We start from the raw sequence: 16907 nt of genomic DNA on the forward strand, positions 1-16907 counted from the left end.
TTATTTTGTTTCTTTTGGCTGGCCCTGGTCTGGCCTGTGTGACCGTTATATTTAAAAAAGAAAGAGGTCTTGGGCTGAGTTCAGCTACATTGTTGCTCAAAAGGAGAAAGGCACTACCCTTCTTCTTATTCTCATCACACGGGACATACAGTACAAAGTTAAAGGAAACCGGGGACACAATTTCAGGAAGTTTTCTTTGGCCTGCAGAGAAAACCAGAGAGGAGATTTTTTGGAGATCCATTTTTAGTAGCATCAGAGGTATTTGGGGGAACGCCTGGCTGAAATGTGTTTTTGCCTTGGCTGGATGTGCTGTGGGTCTCAAACGTGCAGGAAATGGTCTGCGCTTTCCCATTTACAGGTGGAAGTTAAGTCATTGATGAATGGCCCCAGTATTTCCCAATTAGAATGATATATGATCAAAGGTGCTAATGTTTTCTTTTAAGCCATTAAGCCTGCTAGAGACAGCCAACACATCACTCCCATCACGTCAAATACGGACACTTGGGCATGTGCCTTTGGCGTTTGTTATTGTCATATCTAAACATGCTTGGTCGGGACTCTTGGCGTTACTTTTGACGGTGTTTGGTGTTTTTAAACCCCCAATGTCGTCTTCCAGGCAGCGCGGGGAAAGCTTGTTTTATGGTTCTGCGTAGGCTCCACGCAGAGCTTTCGCCATAGCCTACGTAGTGGCCTGATGTTTATACTTGTGCGCTGGTGTGTGCGTCGAGGCCGAGGGGGGGGGGGCGGGGGGGAGTGTGTAGAGCGAGGGAGAAGTGAGAGAGTGACGGCGATTAGCTTCGGAGCGAGAAGCGACTCTAGAGTCATAGTGAGAGAAACAGAGTGTCTCCCCTGTGCTTTCTGACCACGGTGGGAAATCTGGAGCAGGAAAAGTTAACCCTCTCCTTGATTTCATGTTGTTTATGGAGAAGGAGAACCAGGAAATGAGTCCAAGCCACGGCCGAACGACGTGCGTCGCTACGACGTGCGTCGCTACGACGTGTAGTTACATTTTTCGAGAGGTGCACGTCAGGCTACGGTGTAGGGTCCGGCGTAGACGCAGAGGGGTCTGCGGGGGAACGCCGTCGATTCGACGCAGAAGCATAAAACTGCCTTTAGGCAAGTGAGAACGGGTTGGGATTGTAATTCATAATTAGCCTGCATGGCGAAATCTGGCTCATTTACATGTTGGACTCTGTGAGTTGTCCCTTTTTAAATAAAGAAATAAAAAAATAAAAAAAGTCAAATTTTAAATAGAAATGAATTTAGAAATCGCACAATTTCTTAAGTTGTCACTTGGAATGTTTTGTTTTCTACACGCGATGAAGCTGTCCCTAAGCAAATTGTTCTTGATTCTTCTAGCTTAGAGTCCTTCCCTTTATTTCCAACTAGCAAACCATTATTCTGTGAACTGCACTCTTCTGTGTGAACAATATAAACATCATCATCCCCATTTGAATGAATCCTAGGAAGGCGCAGGATTATTTCGGTCAGCAAGCATGAGCTCAACTGAACTCCACCTCAAAGCTAATGCCTGACCACCACTTGATGTCAGTAGACAGACAGACAGACAGACAGACAGACAGATATGTAGATAGATAGTAATCACTGACTTAATTGCTCTTTCTGTCTCTCTTCTCCAGGGACCTGAAGAATAATTTGATAAGCACAGTGGAGCACGGGGCCTTCCGTGGTCTGCTGGCTCTGAGGAGACTGTAAGTATGATGAAGCCTTGTAATAGCCTTCTCCAGGGGACACGGGGACAAGTCCTCTGGCCTTAGAGACAACGAGAAGGAGTGTCTACAGTACAAAGTAAAGAGAGAACTAAAACGTTTAACTACAGCCAAAGGTGCTGAATTACTATTTTAGCCTTTTCTGAGCCTTCTTTGTCCAGGCAATGCTAAGTGAAGGCACAATGGCCTTTCTTAAGCCTTGCCTTCCTTAATATAGACACATTCACAAGTGGGAACTTCCTGGTGTGACCACAGTCTGCAGAATTTTAGGGTATTATGTTTTGCTAGAGGGCAAACCAGCAGGAGGTGAAAGGAAGAGCATGTGTCACTCACTTTCTCCTCTGAGATTTTGGGGAACCACTGATCTTCTGCCGGTTAGTGTTAAAGCAAGACTAGTTAACCTTTGCTAAAGACACGACGACAGACTTTCTTTCCATTTCCCTTCATCCTTGAGTCATTTGCTTTAAAGACATAACCGGCCGTACCGGCAACATAACTGAGGAGATAAAATGTTTAACAGTAGCACAAGTAGTGTAGCTAAAATGTAGCTAGGCTAAGGCTTGCTAACACTGGCACCCATAGGGAGACTCTTGATGGACAACTACAACTTGCAAAGCCAGGGTTAGCCGAGCTAGCCTTACCACTAGCAAACTAATCTGCTAGCATGTTTGCTGCTGCCAGCTGGGGGACTGCCCATTTCTCCGACACTCCACCTCTCAATAAAAAAAATTCCCTTTGGTGATACAGCCCATTAGTCCGACGTCCCTTTGGTGGCAAAATTACGAATCCCACTATGGCCACGCCAAGACCCGCCCTACGAAGCAGCTCAAATGGTTGGGGTTAGGCATTTGGCCTTGAGTGGTTAAGGTTAGGATAGGCGATTGGTCAGGGGATAGGACCTGTACAAATGGGGTTACGTTACCTTGCGTAATGTACGCCTGGCCAATAAATGCTATTGAAGGGGCGGGTCTTGGCATGGCCATAGTGAGATTCGTAATATCGTCGGACTAGTGGGCTGTAGGACCAAAGGGAATTTTTCGGGTTATTGAGAGGTCGGAACAATGGAGCGTCGGAGAAATGACATGGCATCGCCAGCTGACCACACAGAAACTGAAAAACTTTTATTGATCCTTTAATGTGGTTTTCAAAATCTGATAATATTTAGGTTTGGCTTGCTACAAATCTTTACTTTGGTTCTCTCATGATCAGATTGTCTTTACATTTGAAAAAGTCAGCATTGTTTGATTCACTGTTTGTTGAAACTAAATGAAGATGGAAGTATAAAGAAACGTGGCAGGTTGAATAACACATTTTTTCAAATACCTTTTGCTGTAAAGAGTTTCACTAATTTTCAGGGACAGTTGTGTTATGATAGCCTACCTCCTTCGACAGAAGGCTTAGTGCAAGTGCCACATTCAGGTGTCTCTGTCTGTTGTGTGACCCTCACCTTGCAGTTAGTAGCTGTCCGTTTAGAGTATCCCATTCACCATAAACTAATGGTCACACAAAACCGAATAAGGATTTTATGGCAAAACGCTTAAGTGTATTGAAGAAAACTTTTCATTTGTAACAGGATTTATTTTTTGTTTGTTTAAGCGTGCAGTAAATACCTCCAGATTTACTACTCCATTGTTAAGAAAATAACAGTATGCATACTAATTTGAACAATGTTTTTTTTTATTTGTTCTGGTTTTTATTAATATACAAACTTGGACTTTCAAATTTACATACAACTTACATAAAACGTACTTGCAATATATGCGCAATGTTATAATTTTGGCCTGTAGAAAAATTTGAGTTTTTTTTTGTCTTTGTTTTTGATTTCTTCTACTCGAAGAATTTTCCTGGTGATTACTGTTATCCTGCCTTTCTACATATAGGCTTTAGAGTGAGTGACACGATTGTAGCCTGATATTTAGTGGGATCTTGGCTGGCAGAGATGCAGGCAGTGAGTTAGCCGTGCTGATTCGGGGCGCGTGTGCGCCAAGCTCGGGGAGCAGCAGAGTGCTAATTTAAGTGCTCCCCAACTGGTGATTACTCGAGTGCTCTGCTTATTTTCCCACAGCTGCTCCAGCAAAGCAGCTCTTTAATTACAAAGTGTGAGGGCACGCAGCCACGGACGCGACAGCGCTCAGCCACTCGCATACGGAAGCCCACTGCATTTGCACGTGGGTGTGTATGTGAGGTTGTATGTGTGCCAACAATGGTTATATGAGGAGTAAAGGTCAGCATAGATATTTCAGGAAGTTGAGTAGATGAATAAACATGGTTTACAGACAGCCTTCACAGCTGTTTATGTTCTGTTTTTTAAAAAGACAAGCATGCATGAACGCAGATACGTAAAGGTCCCGTGCCACACAAAACCGTTTATCCTTGTATTTTTGGAAATATGTAGGTCCATATGTGTTTGTGTTATGTGGTGAATGTGAAAATGAACTGCTACCTCCTCTGTCAGCTCTAGCCACTGAAAAGAAATAAGCAGGGGAATCAGGCCAATTACAAAAGCTGGTCAGTCTGACATCATGCTGCCTGAGCTCATTACTATTCATTAGCTCGCCCAGTTGCGCTGGGTAAAGGATGCTGACAGCCAGGCTCTCATTGGCTAGCTGTTAGCCAGTCAGATTCAAACAGCTTAGCTTGTTGAATATTAATGAGAACTGGCAGAAATCGAGCTGAGTCTTCCTGTAGGCTTTCTATACCACGCTAGAATGGCTTGAAACAAGGTAACCAAGGCATTTATTCCACAAAAATATGTTACAGAGTCCATGGTAGAACTTCAGACATCACCACAAAGTAATGAAATACGTGTGGCAGGGCACCTTTAAAGTTATGTCTGTTGTTTTGACTACAAGTTCAGTAAAATTGATTTCCACTATATAAACTGAAGGATGTTCTTCTCTCTTTGCCTTTTTTGTCCTTATGTAGGGACCTGTCCAAAAACAGGATTGGCTGTCTCTCGCCTGAAATATTTCTCGATCTGGGCAACCTCTCAAAATTGTGAGTAATCCCTAAATTGAAAACATGCGGCGCACAGCCTAATGCTTAATTTGTACAGTCAGAATATGGTGTTTGATACGGATTTAGTAATGTATAACAAAATACAGTTGTATGGCTTTAGTGCATGCACGGAGTGAGCTGTCTTTGGATGAATGTCTTGTGTTTTATCTTGTTCACAAACAGGAATTTATCTGGGAACATCTTCTCCACCCTGACCGTGGGACTCTTTACACACCTCGTGGCTCTCAGAGTGCTGTAAGGCAACCACACATGTACATTCAGTTATCTGAGTTGTAGTTAAAACATGTGTTTAAACCCTTGTTATAGATCATGCTACAGAGGCAAGGGTAAAAGTCAAGAAGTTATGCTGTTTTCATTGCTCATATTTGACTTATAGCAGTAAAGTCACAGGTGTGACTAATGACAATAACGAGGGCTATGCTCCATATAGGTGGGCTAGTAAGCAGCGAGTCAGCATGCACAATACCTGCAACCTGGAACTGGCACACATAAATGAAATGAAACTATAATTAATTAGATGTATTACACCTGTGTTTTTCCTTTTATGACATGTCAAAATGCCTGCTGTCCGCCTATACGATGAATGAAGTCGCTCACATTCAGTAGCACAGGCACACAGGTTGTAACTGTGCGCTGGTTTTCCAACAGGCACTTCAGCACTGAGACTCTGTTCTGTGACTGTCAGCTGAAGTGGCTGCTCCACTGGGCTCGAAGTAACTCGGTGAGGATTAGCAATGACACGGTGTGTGTGTTCCCTACCCGCCTCCACGGACTAGAGTTTCGCAACCAACGTGAACAACAGCTCAGATGTGGTAAGGTCATATCATATAAGCGTGAGGTTAACAGAGTGGGCACTATTGGGTGATACTGATTAACTCTTAACTTGATGTAAGTAACAATAAAGGAGTAACGTTAGAGTTAAAAAAAGAAAAAAAGTTACCTGAAAAGTGTTAAAAAGGCACATTGACTATGCACTGTTCTATATTATCCAAATTATTAATTAATATCCCTGCAGTTAAATTAATTTTGCTGCTAGCTTTAAACCTAGCTAGCTAGCACTAGCTTGCGCATTAACTAGACAACTGTAGCTGTAGGTTTAGCCTTTTTGCTTGTTGCTAGCTTTAGACCTAGCTAACACTAGCTTGCACATTAGTTAGCTAGACCGCAATAGCTGTAGCTAGGTTTAGCCTAGCTACAGTCACAAAGCTAAAAAAAGAAAAGAAACAAGTCACAAAGCTAAAAACATCACCATTTGGCTAATGTTTGATATAGCTAGCCTATCCAAATAATTGCAGCTTTTAACGTTGGCTCAAAACACAGTATCATATCACCGTAACTCACTAATAGTAATAAAAAAACAATAGCTGTTTTAAATTGATGTTACAAAGAGAATACATGTAACGTTAATGTTATTTACACCTCAGTGTTATTCTTGCTAAAATTACTGTAATAAATTACAACTTCTGAAGGGATTAAGATCAGGGAGAAATTGGCATTACTTTCAAAAGAAATTACAGGTGAATTGGATCCTTTTTATTTTAGAGAATAACGCTAGGGCTACTTGAAAAACATGTAAATATATAACATTATGTGACTTGGTTTCCATGAAATTAGGAATTTTCCTATAAAAGAAAACTCCTAAATGTCCATTTTACATACATATCAATGCATCCCTTCATTTATACGTAAACAAACTAAGAAACATATTTTAAACCATCAAACCTCAATAAATTGTAAGAGATTGTTTAATTTTACCTATATGAGAACGCTGCAAAAACTCTTCTTTAAAATATCAGTACGTGAGATGATCTTATATTAAGATTTTAAATATAGTCTAAGTTATTTCGAGTATATTGGATTATATAATGCTGACTATGCAAGACTTAATCCAAGTTAATGTTACTTGCCTTGTGTTAATGAGCAATTTAGATAGAGCTAGGGGACATCTGTTACAGGACCTCCAGTATGTTTGAGATTATGTTAAGGTCTGAAGTTTCAAGTTTGTCTTTTGGCTTGCATGAATTCTCAGCTTTATCTTCGGACAAAATATCTCATTTCAAGATTTAGACTTTTGAATGCAAGGCATTATACTGGTCTGTGCCACTGTGAAATATTATGTAGAAACAAGAATAGCACTATTCCTAATAAACCGTTTAGGTACTGTAATTTGATCTTGCTTTACGACTTCTGGTAAATTGACATGCTTGCTGACTTTATTTTAAGAAATATTACCGCACTGCCAAATTAGTTTTTCAAGCGAAAGGAAGCTCATATCGTAAATATTTTCTTTTAAATTTGATAGGACATGTTTGCAGTGAAGAAGCAAATATCCCATTCAGATTAATTTGTTTCTTAAAATTAACATTTTGCTGAGCACTGACAAATGGTAACGTATTAGATGTGGGATATCTTTACACAGGAATGCCTCCTGAGACTATTCATTAGCTAGATACCGTTTCATTTCACTAATATTGCATTTTCAAGTAGTTAGCACAATGAGAACATGATTAAGTAGATGTATTCTGATAATAGGTTTCCCTCCCCACTGTTATCTCTCCACCTGCTGAGAACGGTTTGACAAGCCTTATATAAGGCAATGATTTAGTGCCAGAGAGAAAGCCCCGGGCAAAAATTGTCTCATGATCCACTATTTGTGTGGCCCCTATTATGTACCACCTGTGTTGGGGCCAGAGGAAGGAGCTTGTGCTGCAGAAGTTGCTCATTCAAATCCTCAGATCACCTGAAGAAATCTGTGCCAGGAAAATGAATGAGCTATGCTCTCTCCTGCCTTTCCTGTCTGTCAGAGCCCTTCCAGTAAAGCATATAATTGAGCTGGTAGTCGTTATACTGAAGTTAGTGTGGCCAATGGTAGACTGTAGTTGAGCTGGACAGTTGCCAGTTATGAAAATGTCTGAAAATGTAGCAAAAGGTTGGAAAAGGTCAGGTGTGCGCAGCAAAACCTATAAAATTGTAGTTTTGGAAAAGGGGGGGTCCTTTAGGGTGTGTTTGCCCTTACCCACAGAAGACTAAAACACAAGAAAGACGATGCTGAGAAAGACCGAAAGATTGAAAAGTAAGACTAAAACGTATTTGTCCTTGTTTTATTTTTAGAATGCTAGTGAAATTGTACGTCTAGTTTCAAGCGGCTGCCACATTTGTAGAAGAGCCATTGTTATGCACACTTTTGGCAAAATTGGCTAATGTACAGTACATTTTTAAGACTAAATGAGTGTGAAGACTAAAAGATTAAGACAGACATTGTTGCAGTCTATGGTGTCTATCACCAGTGGGTGCATCAAACGGAGTTTATAAGCAGAACAAAACGGCCTCTCTACTGACTGGAAGCTACAGTAAAGAGAGAGTCTTAACTTTTCACTTTTTTTTTTTTTAAGACCAGTTACAGACAGGCAATCTACCTGTGCCTCCCTCCCTGTCTCCCCCACCTTCCCCACCCCCGAATGCTCTATCTTCCTGCTCCATGCTGCGGTCCACAGGGGAATTGTATCTCATGTGATAGAATCATCCTCCTCTTCTCTTTACATCTGGTTCACACAGGGGATATTGCTCTGGAATGAGAAAATCATTGGTTAGTAGTGGGGTATGTCTGCGTGTGTTTGTGCATGGGTGTATGTGAGGGGACATTATATGGACATTCACCGTATGCATGATGTGTGACACAGTTTGCAGAAAACTGATGAGGAAAAATGTGTCCCAGTCTGCAGCATGTACACAGACAGCACCGTCCTGAGACGTCTGCACCGCAGACATTCTGGAGTTATTCTATGTAATCCTAATTCTATGTGTTCTTCATTTACACAGAACAATCCAAAGCAATTACAGGGTAATTCTGCGCAGTCCACAGACAAAGAGCCACAAGTGGGATCCAGTGGCGGGACGAGGAGCGCTCCTTTCAGGCCCCTAAAGCGTCCATTATGGGATTACAATGATAACGTTCTGGGCTCCCTGCTCTTGCCATGCTTGGATTCTGCCTCTCCACAGCACAACTCCATCTTAAAATACCTTATTCATTTACAACACACAATTTTTCAATTGGATTCAGTGCAGCGCTCTAACAGCCATATTTTTTAATGCTATTCGATGGTTGTTATTTTCATATGGCTTCACTTTGCATAAAGAAAGTCTTACAGCCGTGTACACATGCCAGGACCTCGTTAAGGCTGTGTGGGTGGGATATTGCTCAGCACCTAGTGCTAGGTTCTTGATATCAAGACAAATTATAGGATGAAAATATCCCTCTTCCACACACTCATACCAAAATATGAATATTTCTCCACTCTTGTCATAGACGTGTCATAGACAAAGCATCGGTTTCTTTCTCCAGCTGCTCCAGCCTGATGGGTAGCAGATGTCTGCGCCATACATTCCAGCAATGAGCCCTTGTCCCTACGCTGATACAGGTCGGGTTCTGCCTGCAAATGAGGGGGAACGGAGGAGCGTGCGCAGCTTCCTGCCAGGATCAGGTGCTTCCTGCGTTGAGGTCAGGGCAGGCGTCTGTTTGACTCATCTAGCCACGGCCTTCTGGTTCTTTAACACTGCTGGGGTGAGAGCCACAGCACAGCCATGAGTCCGGAGCTAACATGGCATGTTATGCCTCTGCTTTCTATAGCAGTATTTATTGCATGACGACACAGCAGTGCAATTGCCTTTTTATTGGCATCGTGTCATTAAATTGCATTCCACATGCAGGCCCATGTCGTTTAGCCTGTGGTGTGCCTCTAATGATTTCATGATATAGAAATATAACAACATGTCACATGGGTCTTTGAAGTTCAGTCACACACCTTTTTTTTCAGTTGCTTTGAGAGAGTGATAATGAAGTGACTTCCAAAACACAGAGGAGCATCAACCTGAGAAGGTTTCATTTTCAAAACCTTTTTTGTATGGCTCATAATTGCAAAGTTAAACCTTTTTGTTTTGTGAATATAAAAAAAAGGGAATGCTACTCCATTTATCACTTACTATATAGCTTTCTGTCCATACCATACATTTTTACAAAAAAGATATTTCTTTATTGTCAGAACTTCAAAATCGTGACAGTTACCACAATAACTGTAATGCCAACGGGTGCGGAGAGTTATGGACGGTGTGTGATTTGATTATAGACTTTTTATGATTACTTTTTTTTAAAATGCTTTTACAAATTGATTCATTCAGTTTCATATTTAGTAGGAAACAGATGAAGACAAATATAAGTGTATGAATGTGAGGTGGAGATGATAGGTGTACAATTAAGTAAACCAAAACAATGTAAACTGTAAAAGTCTGAACATTTTTTTTTGTGATCCTACTTTTGAAACTAAAATAATCCTCATTTCAGCGGGGGGGAGTGGAGAAATATAATTTCTGCTTTGCAAATTTAAAGTTGCAATTCTTAAGGATTCAACCAAAAATAAAAAAAATGTCCATTGTCTTGTTTTGTAGACGCATTTTTTGATGAACGGTTGTGGTCAGTGCTAAGAAACTCTTTATGTTTCCTGTTGCTGCAGCAGTTGGATGTTCTTACTTAATAAAACTCTGAGACAGTGTCGAGAGTTATTAATGAGTAAATATAAAAATATAAATGCACTGGATTACATGCATGCAGTATGAAAGCACTCTGAATCCGTACACATTGTCAAATTGGGCTTTGATTTCTTCAAACATTTAAGGATTTCAAGGAATGTGTTAATTGAGTGAACACTGTCAAAGTCTTTAATTATTGTGGTGGCATGTCCAGGCTCCATTGAGAGAGACTAATACATTATCTGTATCCTAACAAAGCCCTGGTAGTCAGGGTGCATCAGTGTTTATTCCACATACTGAGCCACACTGCTAATGTACTCGCACTCGCATACATACAGTATCATTATGCCTCTGTTCGGGTCCCTGTCTCTCTTCCTCTCCTCCTCCTACACACACACACACACACACACACACACTCGCACACACCAACCAAACCAATAATTGCCTTTTGCTCTGGCAGTGTCCAACGGCCGAAGGCAAGCAGCCACACTCTGATCCTTGGCTCAAAGCGTTGTTTCAACAGTATCAGCATCGGCCAAGCCAACAGTCAACGGCACCCATGCTGTGTCTGTCGCGTGTCACCCCGCAGGAGAAAACAAAGCCTCAGCAACTGTTGCTGCAGACTTCTCGTAGAGTCTTAGCACTCTTAACGGGGTCAGCTCAAGTAATTACCCAGAGATGTCATCAAGGGAGATCCAATATTAGTGACAGCTTTTTAATGTTACTCTAGAAAGCATGGCACTTTTGATTATGCACCTATGATTATGAATTACTTATGTAGAAAATTGAGGTCACAGCTCCGCATGTGTTAATCGCCGTGATTGCGAATCGGTTATGTATTACCATAAACAGTTGGCCTCGCTACTTTTTTTTCTGCTCAGGGGAACTGTTGAGTTGTGGGTTTGAGACATTTGATCACATCACCTGATCTTTCAGTGTTTTTTTTTGTTTTTTGTTTTCAAACCAATGCATGGAGCAATACAATACTTTATGACCCGGGTATCGAATTGCCTGTCAGCAGCAACATCCACAATTGATTGGAATACAAGCGAAGGCAAAGCACTTGCTTACGCTGCTCTTTGGAGCGTGTCCAAGGAAATGTCTTGTGTGAACGAAAGCGCTCCGAAGGCATTCCCGAGGTGGTAAAAGCGAGCTGGCAAGGCACCGGGCTAATCCTGGAGAAAAAAAAAAAATATATATATATATATATAGTTTTTATATATATATATATAGTTTATACATGGCCTGTCTATGCTCACCAAACCTGGCAACAGTGATACATCTCCACAGGTTCGTCCTGATTAGAGAAATTGTGTGTTCTATAGCTGCAGTATGATTAGATCAATCAGGTCCTGAGGGATTTTCACAACAAATCAAACCCCCCCCCCCCTGTATTCTGGCACCGGACTAAACACTCTCCCCTCTCTTCTAATCTCATCCTTATCGTAGCCGTATTCTCTGGCAAAAAGTCTTGAGGACTTAGCCAGCTGCTTGGTAAGTAATCGTATCACTGGTGTTGTGGCAGGCTTCCATTGTGAACATGTAAGGAGTCAAGGAGAGACCAGGGGAGCGCTCAAGGCCTCTTCTTTATCAGCTGCTGTTCATCTCTCATAGCAACAGCAACGACATGTGGGAACGACGGGGGGGAGAGGTGTGACCTTGACAGAGTGTGTGTGTGTGTGTCTGTGTGTGTTGATAATATTGTGGCGGCATACACATGTCTGTGTGTGTAGGGGCATGCGCTAACAATGTGTTTGTGGTCGTGTGTGCAGGTTTCATATGCGTCTGATTTCAATTCATGCATGTAATTGCTAGATTTTAATACCACTTGCAACACCGATTCCCCCTAAAACCTCCATTCTGCCTCCTGTGTTTTTCTCCCAAGGATGGAAGAATGCCCTCTGCCTCTCTTCCTCTACCCTCCCTCCTCTGGAAGGGGGAAGGGAAGGTTTACTAGCTAACCTCCTTGTTTTCTCCTCTGCTCGTCTTCCAGATGGACCTCTGGAGATGCCCCTCTTCCAGCTCATCCCCTCCCAGAGACAACTGGTTTTTCGCGGAGACCGTCTGCCCCTGCAGTGCACCGCCTCCTACCTGGACCCTTCGGTGGAGCTGCGGTGGCGTCACAACGGCCACAGCGTCGCCACGCAGGAGGACCGGGGCGTCTACGTGGAGGAAACCCTGCTTCACGACTGCTGCCTCCTCACCAGGTACGCGAAGAGGAGAGAGGAGGGTTGCACTAACACACACACACACACACAGACACACGCACACACACACACACACGGATGTTTGTAAGTCCACCCGTGCAGATAAAGTCAAAACAGTATAGATAAACGGTCTCATACTGTTAGAGAAACACACACTTGCAGACAATTCATGTTCATTCATTCAGCACACACATGTTGACAGGGGTCAACACACAGACACGGATGTCACATACAACACACACACACACACACACACACACACACACACACACACACACACACACACACACACACACACACACAGGCATCTCTCACTCACCCATAGGAGCTGTGATTTACCTTTTGTTATGGGCGCCCTTGATAAGGATCTGAAAGGACAGGACAGAATTGGCTTGGCAGCATGCCAACACCTCAAAGCAATCTGCGGCTCGTCTCTAGAGATTGGCCGTCCAGCCAATCCCTCCGCGCCGGCGCAAGCCGAGCACACGCTAAGAGGAACAGATGCTGAATCATAATTGCGGTGATAAAGTAGACTGGCAATACTGGTTTCACACATTTTTTTTGTTGATAGAAGACATTGCTGCAACCCTCCATCCTCTTTCTGTCTTTTTTTGTTAAATGCATTTGACATAATGCTGTGGCAACAGGGCTCAGAGGCAGGAGCATATTGCTGTTGATTAGTTTAACTGCTGCCTGCACTGACTCTGCCTCTCTAACATAAATATTGATGGAGTGCTGACAGAAATATGTATCCCTGTGTCAACAGGGCCAGAACGCCTCTTGTTGTGTGGTTTATTTGGCAACAGCTACTTTTCCGCTCCATTTCTGGGAAGGTTTACCATTCCCCTGACTGCAAATGCCACAAATATCAATATTTCTTTCTTTTCATTATGTACCAGCTTACTGTTTGACATTCTCACTGATCCCCATGGTGAAAGCTCTGCCTTGAATAATTGGATTAAAGGGTAGAGAAGGCACTTTTAGTGAAGGTTCAGTGTCTCAGTAGTGATGTTTCTTGGCATAGTTTATTTGTATTGTAGTAAAAATGAATATGCATCAATGAAATACCTTTTCAGTCACTACTCATTGCCTACGATTATCCATTATGAACAGTGGTGAAGACTAACGTACTGTACTTAAGTACAGTTTTAAGATACTATTATTTCAAGTTTATGCTACTACAGACTTCGGGTCAAATTGACCCGTTTTCAATTTTCATAAAATCATATCATAAAATATGGGACGTAGAAATAAGCGCTGAAAATGTGTAGAAGATTTTTTTTTATTTAAAACGTTGGAAAAAGCAAAAACAAACTGTGGAAAAAAAGGCGTCAAAAATGTTGGGAAAAAAAAGGTTGACACGAAGACAGCACAAGGGTTAATTACCTCACTGCAGAAATATTGCACTTTTTAATTGACATTTTATTTGACAACTATATTTACTTAATCTGACGAGCCAGGTGGTTTGTTACACAGAACCATCTGAGAAGCCGTCTGAACGAAACGGTATGGAAAAGGGCAGGCACTTACCTAAAAGAATTACCTGGCAGGTGATTGGATGAACCATCTGTTGTTACGCCCGCCATTGTTGTTTTGTCGCACCGTCTCACACACACCTTAACTGCGCCCGACCCGTAGCTGCCAGTAGCTCCGTGATATTGTGATATCTCAACAATCCAGGTGCCGTGCAAGGAAATATTTACAAGTTGTTTGCAGATTTAGATTTTAAAAAGAAAACGTAATCAGCTTAAAATACGATGCATGAGATGATATAGTATAGCATAGTTTCAGGTTCCTAAAAGCATAAACAGTAGTGACAATTAGCTCCGCCTCTAGCTACAACAGTAAAATACTTCCAGGTATGAATGTGGAACTGTGTGAATGTGACAGGTTGTCGTTGCAAATGAGAAGTTTTTCTCAATCGACTTACCTGGATAAATAAAGGTTCAAAAATGCTGCTTACACATCAAGGTATAAGTAGCAATATATTAAATAATTACATTTTTTTAGGTTTCTAATATAATATCCCTGTAAAAGGTGCTTTTGTTGACTTATCTTTTTGTTGACAGTACCTCTGTACTTACTCGAAGCTGCATTAAACAATATTATTACATTAACATCAAATCAAATGACTATGTGTGACTAGGTGATACATAGTCTCGCATTGCCAGACCTACCTCCACAGCACTGCGGAGGAGGGTCTGGCCAGTCCACACAGCATTCCGGGATGGGATATTGTCATATTAATCATTTCAATGATGCTATAACCACATAGAGACTCTGAATACCATCTTCCAAACCGATTATCGGACGTTAGACAATAAAACTCACTAAAATCATGCAACCGTAGTGAGATTTCTGTTTGAAGTCACAGGCTCATCAGAGAGGAGATGAATCCTTATTGTAAGGTGTCTCGATTGAGGAGACTTAGGATTTAGCAGTACTGTGTATATCCAAAAAAAGAGAGGCTAAGGTGTGTGTGTGTGTGTGTGTGTGTGTGTGTGTGTGTGTGTGTGTGTGTCTGTGTGTGTGAGGCCTCTTTACCCTGTTTTTGCTGACCTTCAAAATGAGACAGTCCCGGAACACAATATTCCCTTATCATGAAGCAGTCTAGACCCTGAATTGTGACCTAGGACTGACTTAATGTTACCTAAGTCCCCCCCAAAAAGTGTTCCGAACTATCCGAGTTGTTCTCCATGTTGGTTAGATGTCAGGCAGACATCACGTTAGGTGCCATTGTAAGTATAACTTCTTATGCGACTGACCCTCCATTTTGGCTGTGTACTGACTGGTGACGTCTGTCAGCTCCTCTTCAGTCCCATCAGCTCAAACTGTACTGCTCCCCATCTCCCCGCCTCCTCAAAAAACAAGTCTCCCAAAATTGTGTCTCTGCTTTTCCAGCTCTGTGTCCCAATGGAACATGATGGATTTCTCATTGCTCACATTCTAATTAGGGCCCCCTGCAATTACCCACTGCTCTCCTCTTGTATACACAAATAATGTAATTTTCTCCCCCAAGTGGAACCCATTCTGGCCATATTTTTCTTGGCACCTAAAATGGATCCCTCCTGTAGAAAACCTGCAAGGAGCAGACATTTCCATAGCTGAAGAGCAACAGAGTTTCGGTCCAACAAAAACAATCGGCTGTGCCTGGGCTGATCTTCACCCTTCGCCCTGAGCTCAATCTTAAATTACACTGTTGAGTGAGAAGTGCAGGGGGAATTAAGGTCCTGTGATTTAACTGATCCGGCAACTCGTTAAGACAAAAAAAAACCGTAACTAATGTTTTGGCCTTTGACATGCCAGACGCTGTCAATGCTTGTTGAGCCACAGTGGACAATGTATTAGAGCTGTAATCAGGCTTTAAAAGTTAGGCCCGACAAGGCCTGAGCCCGACAAGTAGATTTTGATTGACCGCGTTGAAAAGCCTGAACCCGTTTTACAGCAGTGATTGTTAGAGTGCATGTTGGAGAATAGCGCGTACGCGTACCACTCAGCGGAAAAGGGAGAGAAAGGAAAAAAGAGACTGCCGCTGTCCGGAGGACTAACACCGACATTATTAAAATGTGCGCACGCACACAGCTCTTTTGCCTTTTGTCAAGAATGAGTCATTTATATATATATTTTTTTTAACATCATTTATTCATGACTAATGTAGGCTATAGGCAACTTGGAAGTTGGAACAAAGAAATAAAATAAGTCCTCCAGAGGCCAGCCTCCGTTTCACCTCCTCAGCATCCATTTTCGCGCTAATCGAAACCCATCACCTGACCGCTCATTTACCGCGCAACCAGGAGCGCAATGATAGAAATTAAGAACCCGTCGGATTCGGGCAAAGATCTTCAGCTCTACAATGTGTTAGTCGTTAGGGCCCGTGTTGATGTGGTTCACCGTGGGTAAATGTCCTCTGAGTCAGTCAGCCTCGCCCTGCATGCCCCATCAGAGGGGAAAGACTGAATACACAGGATTTAGCGCGGGGCTTTAAGCCCTCGTTCTGGATTTGTCGCACAGTGTTGCAGCAACGCGGGCGGAGATGCCAAAGCCTCAGTGAAGTGACCCCTTTTGAAGGTGAACCCAAAATGTTTTGTGATTTTGAAAACCGTTTTCTCAACTAAATTCTGCTCATCCTGCTTTAGGCTGCAGGCATTCAAAACATGACGTGATCTTTGCTTACTTCAACAGACGTGATTTTATGAAATATGTTCTTTCTGTTTGTAGTGTAGCATTGTATTTATGTGTCTTTTATCTCCCTCCCACTTTCACACTGTGCCGTGTCATTATAGCCTGTTATTTGCTGGCGCAGGTGGGCCGATAAGCTGATCCGTTTACATTGCTCACAGTGAGCAGCAGCAAAAAAAAAAAGCAGGTCCCGTGAGGCCTGATGGTTCTGCAATGTGCGCCAGAGTCCTGCTGAGTAATAGTGTCAAGC

General features: G+C 42.3%; 1 protein-coding gene across 2 annotated transcripts in view; it reads left to right on the forward strand.

Annotated features, from left to right (window-relative positions):
* Positions 1-16907, forward strand: part of LOC120548047 (adhesion G protein-coupled receptor A3) — a 226114-nt gene that overhangs the window by 39612 nt on the left and 169595 nt on the right. For both annotated transcript variants that reach the window (XM_039783993.1, XM_039783992.1), the window contains exons 3-7: positions 1641-1712; positions 4656-4727; positions 4911-4982; positions 5397-5560; positions 12265-12478. In XM_039783993.1, coding sequence (XP_039639927.1) covers positions 1641-1712; positions 4656-4727; positions 4911-4982; positions 5397-5560; positions 12265-12478 — 594 coding nt within the window. The remainder of the gene's footprint in view (positions 1-1640; positions 1713-4655; positions 4728-4910; positions 4983-5396; positions 5561-12264; positions 12479-16907) is intronic.

The sequence above is a fragment of the Perca fluviatilis genome, chromosome 19 (assembly GCF_010015445.1).
Source record: "Perca fluviatilis chromosome 19, GENO_Pfluv_1.0, whole genome shotgun sequence".
Lineage (NCBI taxonomy): Eukaryota > Metazoa > Chordata > Actinopteri > Perciformes > Percidae > Perca > Perca fluviatilis.